Source organism: Lolium rigidum, chromosome 6 (assembly GCF_022539505.1).
Source record: "Lolium rigidum isolate FL_2022 chromosome 6, APGP_CSIRO_Lrig_0.1, whole genome shotgun sequence".
NCBI lineage: Eukaryota > Viridiplantae > Streptophyta > Magnoliopsida > Poales > Poaceae > Lolium > Lolium rigidum.
This window is the reverse complement of record NC_061513.1, coordinates 227,147,602-227,153,784: the sequence shown is the minus strand read 5'-3', so window position 1 is coordinate 227,153,784 and position 6,183 is coordinate 227,147,602. Positions and strand designations below refer to the sequence as shown.

Genomic DNA, 6,183 nt, shown 5'->3' with positions numbered 1-6,183 from the left:
TAAGGTTGGAGTTTGGTCATTCAATTGAGAAACATTGAACGGCTCCCGAAAATATATAGCATTTAAACATGTGGCCGAAGGCCACGAACCCACGTACTAGGAGGCCACGACCCACGACACGACGAAACACTTCCGTTTACATATACCGCCAGCTAACCCTTCTCCATCCTCCCGCCCCCATCAGTCTCGCACCCGGCCTCGCCTTCGCCACCAAACCTCGCACCCCGCGCTGGCCCCTCGCCTCCCGTGGCATCGACCGCTGCAAAATGCAGGGCCTCGCCGACGACGAGGGCAGTCTCGCCACCGCGCCCAGCAGCCCTACGCGGCCTCGCCACATCTGCTCCGGCCGAGACGGTGACCACGACGAAGACGGTGCAGCAGGCATCCACTACTTCTTCAGCTGCCCGGCCAGCCCCGTGCACTACATCCTCCGCTCGCCGCCAGCGTCCTGCGCGTCGGTCCACTACGCTCCCTCCACCGACGGGGACTTCTGCACGGCCGCCGGCGACTTCGAGTTCGCCGCGCGCGACCGCGGCGTCGGCGGCGCTGCCGCCGGCGCCACCATGTGCTCCGCCGAGGAGCTCTTCGTCTCCGGCCGCATCCGCGTCGGCTGCCTCTCCCCCATCCTCCAAGAAGCCGATCGCGGGGAGCAGATGGAGGAGGGCGGCGTCGACGGCCGGTCACCACGGCATCGCCGGGCCAGGTCGGCATCGCCGCCCCGGAGCCCCCGGCTCGACAAGAACGCGCCGCCTTCCGGCTCCTTCGCGTCAGATTCGTCTTCGTCCTCCTCCTCGTCATCTTCCAAGACCATCCGGCGGAGGATATCGCTCCGGGACCTCCTCGGCCGCACCTGCAGCGACCCCTCGGTGAGGCCGCCGCCGCCTATCACCACCGGTGCCGAGAGGTCAGGCTCCTGGCTGCCGTCCATATGGCCGTCGCGGGCAAGGAAAGCCCTTCCCTGCCCAGCGCCGCTGCCTGCGCGCCGATCCACGTCGTCGGTCAAGAAGGCGCCGGGCGGTGCGGGGTATCAGGATGCGCCGCCGCGGCGCACGACGTCTCTGCCGTACCGGCAGGGCTTGGTTCTTGGATGCCTCGGCCTAGGAGCACGGAGCTACGGGCTCGCTAAGTCCATGCACCCCCTCTCCACCCGGTGATCTCGTCACATTTCTCATAGTTTCAGGCAGTGGTCATATGAAAATACTACTATGTTTGATGTGCTTATCTCCCCAGGGAAGAATGGAAAACAATTATGTAAATCTCAAATATGATTTTATTCTGTTGGTTGAATCCTTATTACGGAGTATATGCAAATTCTATTCTAGTTATCTGAACGACAAATGAGTTATCAAGTTCATTTCTTCATTGAGATGAATACAAATTTGACTGTCCAGTTTTTGATTGGGTACTTTTGTGTTAAATCGGTAATCTTAATCTTAATCCCTCCATTTCTGCTTGTGGATACATGTTTACCTTCGATATTTTTTGTTTTTGGAGAAACACCAAATACACGCACTTGGTGCTCGTCAGTGGGTTGTGGACCTTCAAAATTGACAATTGAAATTCAGGGGATTCAAGATTGACAAACACATTTGGTTCCTAAAGCACACGTGCATCTACTTTCCGAAAGTTATTCAAAATTAGTTTGGATACTTTCACGATGTCGTTAATTGCTAGACAAGAATATCACTGTAACACACAGCAATCATCAGTAACCCTAATGAGAAATGGTCGAACTGTGCAGTGCTTGCTTGTTCTCAAAATTTTAAGTGCCACATAAACTTCTAATATGTCTCTGATCTGGCCCTGGCCTCAAAAAAATGGCAATGTCTCTTCGAGTCTTTGATCTTATTATGTATCTTTGGTTTGATTCTTAGGGCAATCTAACCACCCCTGGATCCATGGAATTCTAGGACACTTTTATTGGTATGAGCGGGACAGCCACTCAGCCAAGTCGATGTCCACAGGGGCCTCTTGATGTTGCTGTTAAAAGGGCTTTGCTCTAGTAGGAAGGAAGGAATGATTCACATCTAGCCTTGCTAGACAGTCGAAAGCTTGGTTTCCTTGGCTTCAGGAGTGAGCGTGTCTGCTGAAGGCGATGTGCTGTCTGGTGAACGGTGAAAAGTACTTGGTCAGAAATAGTCCCCAAGAAAGCTAGAAATTGCAAGAAAAAGATTGATGCTTCATTGATTAGATCGCAAAATGGGTCTTGTGCTATACTTCAACATAGTTCAGAGAAGGAGAAAAGAACACATTCATTGAATTTGGAAGAAATTGATGCTTAGTTGATTAGATTGCAAAATGGGTCTTGTGCTACACTTCAACATACTACCTCCGATCAAATTAATTGACACAAGACACTACCATACGGTGTGTATTTCGCGCGTGTGTCAGCATCAATCTATTCCGAACAGAGGGAGTAGTTCAGAGAAGAAAAGAACACATTCACTGAATTTGGAAGAAATTTGCAGCAACTAATATCCCACCAACTAACCAAAAACCCACCGGGATTCATTACCACTAGGTTAGGTTGGCACTGAGTTGACTGCTCACTAGAGTACTAGACCATATGTTGACATAATCAACTGGAGTACAGGACTTGAACAGTAAACCGTAGATGCACAATGAGGCTAAACCATAAACTTAGGTGTGCAATGCTCTCACCACACAGGGCACAGATCTGGCAGCAGATGTTCAGCACACTGATGTAACTATCCCAGTGTCCAAATCCATCCGATTGTAACATAAAGCTTTTGGTTTACTTTGCTTAGAAACAGCAAAGGAAATAATCTCTTCAACTGCAAGGGCACACACACTTGCCGCCATAGGGATACATAGATTAGATTAGGTTAATATGTCTAATAAGTGCATAAAGTTGACCCAAATTACTGAGGTGACTGAAGTAACGTTTGAACAGATCTTAAAGCGATAAACGAAGCATCAATTCCAAGCATGCTCGATTTGCCAAACGTCTTCTATGCGATGCTGAACTTCTACAGGAACAGGTACTTGTACTTGTCGCTTGCAAGCTTGCACAGTCCATTGAATGGCACAGGATCTGCATGATAAACATGACAGGGAGATCAATGGTGATGTGAAAAAGTAAGAAATAGTGTTGATCCCATATAGAGGTAATGTAGAAAGATAAACTTTGGAGGGAAAAGGGCTAAAGTAGAATTATTTCTACTACTTGCAACATAAGTGCAGAATAAAGCATCTACAAAATCTGAAATGTACCACAAGCTCTTGTTAATAAGATTTAATTGAGTTGTTGTGAATTATTTTATTAAACGGTGGGCAAAATAACCATCTTCAGAATAAACAGCTACAGCTACATTCTCCATACAGGATGAACAGTGTTTGTTATCATGACATATATCAAAGATGATGTCAATCATTTCGCTGATGATCTAAGGTTTCTAAAGGGAGTTGGAGCATCTGAAGTGACATAACTATGCAGAAGCATAATTCTCTTGAACAACTTGAGTCAGTTCGGACTTTACAGTTTTTTATTATGAAATATCTGAAAATGAATGGTTATTCCAGAGAATAAGAGGGAGAATCGCCTAGATTTTTGTGATGCTCTCAAACAATACAAGAATTGAATGAGAAATGTATGAATCAATGTCGATGTGAACAAAGAATAACAATGCCAAATAGTCAGTACCAAAAAGGTTCAGAAATAAAGCACATTATCTTAGTTCAGCTGCGCTCCTCACTGACCAAACGCGGAAATGCAACATCAAAATAGGTACTGCTTCTCTTAAAATGAAACAAACTTCAATTTTGAAACTTTAAACCCATTGCAGCAAGCAGAACATACCAACAGTTCACAATAGTAGTCGTAAAAATGCAATAAAGAACAACACAATAAATAGGCGTGTCAAATCTCACCAAAGTTTTCACCAAAATCTGTCCAACTTTCAGCGCGGATGGACTGGTTGCTGTCAGGGATTCCCATAACCTCTATATAGTGCGGTGCTTCAGGGGCACCAGGAGCACCTCTGATGGTCAACTGATGCCCATCAGTGGACTGGACGACAAGAACTCCACTTTCATTGCGTTGGACTTGAACCACTGTGCGCACTCTTCGCCCAACAAACATCTTCAGAGTCTCTCCATTGACAAATGGTGAAGGAACTGAAGTATCCATCTCTGCAAGGTGTGGCGTCAGATAATTCAACACTATCCTCAAATAGCATAGAGAAATAAAAATAAAAAAGTTCACATCCCCTGCTCCTAGTATTTTATCAATGGAGCAACATAATGGAAGAAATATTACTTATGGTGCCTAGAAGTGTAGCATTTTCATCTACACCGTAGGAACATATGGTACATTGAAGTTGTGACAATGATAGGTGATAACAATGCATTTGGAGCTATGAAGGAGAAACAACGATGCATGGTGATAAACCAAACATTTTGGCAGCTATGTCATGACTTATAGCAGAATGTGGTGCTACTATTCACTACAGCCCCATTGTTTGCAAATTCTTCTACACCCTCCAGACCAAATTAATTGGCGCAGGGCTGCACCAATTAATTTGGGCTGGAGTGAGTATCATAATCTGCTCGTAACTGTCACAATAAAACTCTGTAAATCATATGTTTGTTCCAGTGGTGGAAGCTTTGTTGAGGCAAAGGGGGGCAAACGGCAGACTTTCGCTAATTGTATCATAAGCCACGATCTTAGGATTTGTGAAAGCAAACGGCAAACTTTGCCTCTATAAGCTCCGGCTCAAACCAGCTATAGCTTAGCTAGCTCAGCTTGGCAAAGTCGAACTTGCCCCATCCATGCATTTGGTTGATTGGCTTGATGGCGAGAGCGAGGCGCTAATTACTTGGGCTGCTAGGTAAGCTTTTAGAGTTAACCCAGATGCGTCTGCAGTACTTAGCTGTGTATGCATGCTTCAGTCCAAGCTAGTACTCAGTTACGGGACGAATAAATTCATGACTAAGTTAGCTAGCTACTCACCTACAAAGAAATTGCCATCACACATACAGAAAGTGGAAAGATGAGAGACGGAAGTACTACATGCATATCGTGCTCGTTTCTTGCTGCAGTCATTGAGGTAATCAATAACTCTGCTCGATTTTAGAATGAAAAATAATCAAGGGAAGAGAGAGATCGTAATGGAGAATGGAAAATACAGTGATATGTTGCGGACTGGTTCGCCCAACGCTGAGAGTTAAGTGGATTTTTTTTCTTCCAAAACTGAGCGAGGTTATTCTGGCCCTGTGAGGCTAGTCGGCCCTCAAAAGCGAGATTATACTTACAGTACCAAAAATCTATCCTGGACCAGTGAGGCTATAACCGGTTTTTCTGTCTAACGAAACACACCCTACACACTTTTGGCATCATAATTTGCTCATAACTGACAAAATAAAACTCAGCTAAATCATACATTTGTTCCACTGGCATAGCTCTGTTGGGGTCGAAGGGGCCAATGGCCCCCCTAGCTCAGAGAAAATTTTCATGAAACCAAATTTCTGTCCTTATATAACAAAAATATGTTATATTGCCCCCCCTCATCTATTTCTAGAGACTTTTGGCCCCTTCAAAAGTCATTCTCAAGCTCCGCCACTGGCTTGTCCATAACTCTATATTTCCATGCCTTTTAAACAGGGGAATATGCACATCTGGCCGATTACCCTACGGGGAATCGATCTCGAGCGCGCTTGAAGAACAACAGCTCAACAAAATCGAGAAATGGATGGATCGATAATTCGTAGATCCGCTGAGGGCGGGATGAGGACGCGCCGGGGGGGGGGGTAAGAGAGAGGAGTTCGAGGTGGCCGTACCCGCTTCGCTGGGAGAAGACGGCGACTTGGGCGGCGCTGAGGGTTCCGGCGCTTCGGCTCGGTGGCGGCTTCGGAGTGTGGGGTTTTGGGGAATGGCGGAAGGTAGTTGCGAGTGCCGAGATCAATAAGTTTGCCCACGCGGGCCACGGGCGGCCCATGGGCATCTCCAACAAAACTACTCCGTTTAGCTAGTGTGTGATTTATCTCAAAAAAAAAAAAAAAAAAAAAGCTAGTGTGTGATTTCTCAAAAAAAAGAAAAAAAAGCTAGTGTGTGAACATTGCTACTCCCTCCGATTCATATTAATTGACTTCAATATGGATATATCTAGAACTAAAATGTGTCTAGATACATCCATATTAGAATCAATTAATATGAACCGGAGG

The 6,183-nt window shown here is 46.0% G+C and overlaps 2 protein-coding genes across 2 annotated transcripts; one reads left to right on the top strand and one right to left on the bottom strand.

Moving 5' to 3' along the window:
* The first annotated feature begins 266 nt into the window (after window positions 1-266).
* LOC124663812 lies at window positions 267-1,154 on the top strand. The gene has a single exon (XM_047201469.1). It carries the CDS (start codon window positions 267-269, stop codon window positions 1,152-1,154), a length of 888 nt encoding a protein of 295 aa, XP_047057425.1.
* A 1,658-nt stretch (window positions 1,155-2,812) lies between these two features.
* LOC124667390 (replication protein A 14 kDa subunit-like) lies at window positions 2,813-5,875 on the bottom strand. Its single transcript, XM_047204681.1, has 3 exons — window positions 5,800-5,875; window positions 3,892-4,152; window positions 2,813-3,055 (listed from the first exon to the last, which is right to left on the bottom strand). Exons 2-3 carry the CDS (start codon window positions 4,148-4,150, stop codon window positions 2,991-2,993), a joined length of 324 nt encoding a protein of 107 aa, XP_047060637.1. The 5' UTR covers window positions 4,151-4,152; window positions 5,800-5,875; the 3' UTR covers window positions 2,813-2,990.
* Window positions 5,876-6,183: the final 308 nt, after the last annotated feature.

Bases quoted from the DNA above. Each gene is read 5' to 3' on its own strand.
- LOC124663812 (XM_047201469.1), top strand. From the start codon at position 267: ATGCAGGGCCTCGCCGACGACGAGGGCAGTCTCGCCACCGCGCCCAGC.
- LOC124667390 (XM_047204681.1), bottom strand. From the start codon at position 4,150: ATGGATACTTCAGTTCCTTCACCATTTGTCAATGGAGAGACTCTGAAG. The intron at 3,056-3,891 runs GTGAGATTTGAC...TTTATCATGCAG, and splicing joins AGATTTTGGTGAAAACTTTG to ATCCTGTGCCATTCAATGGA.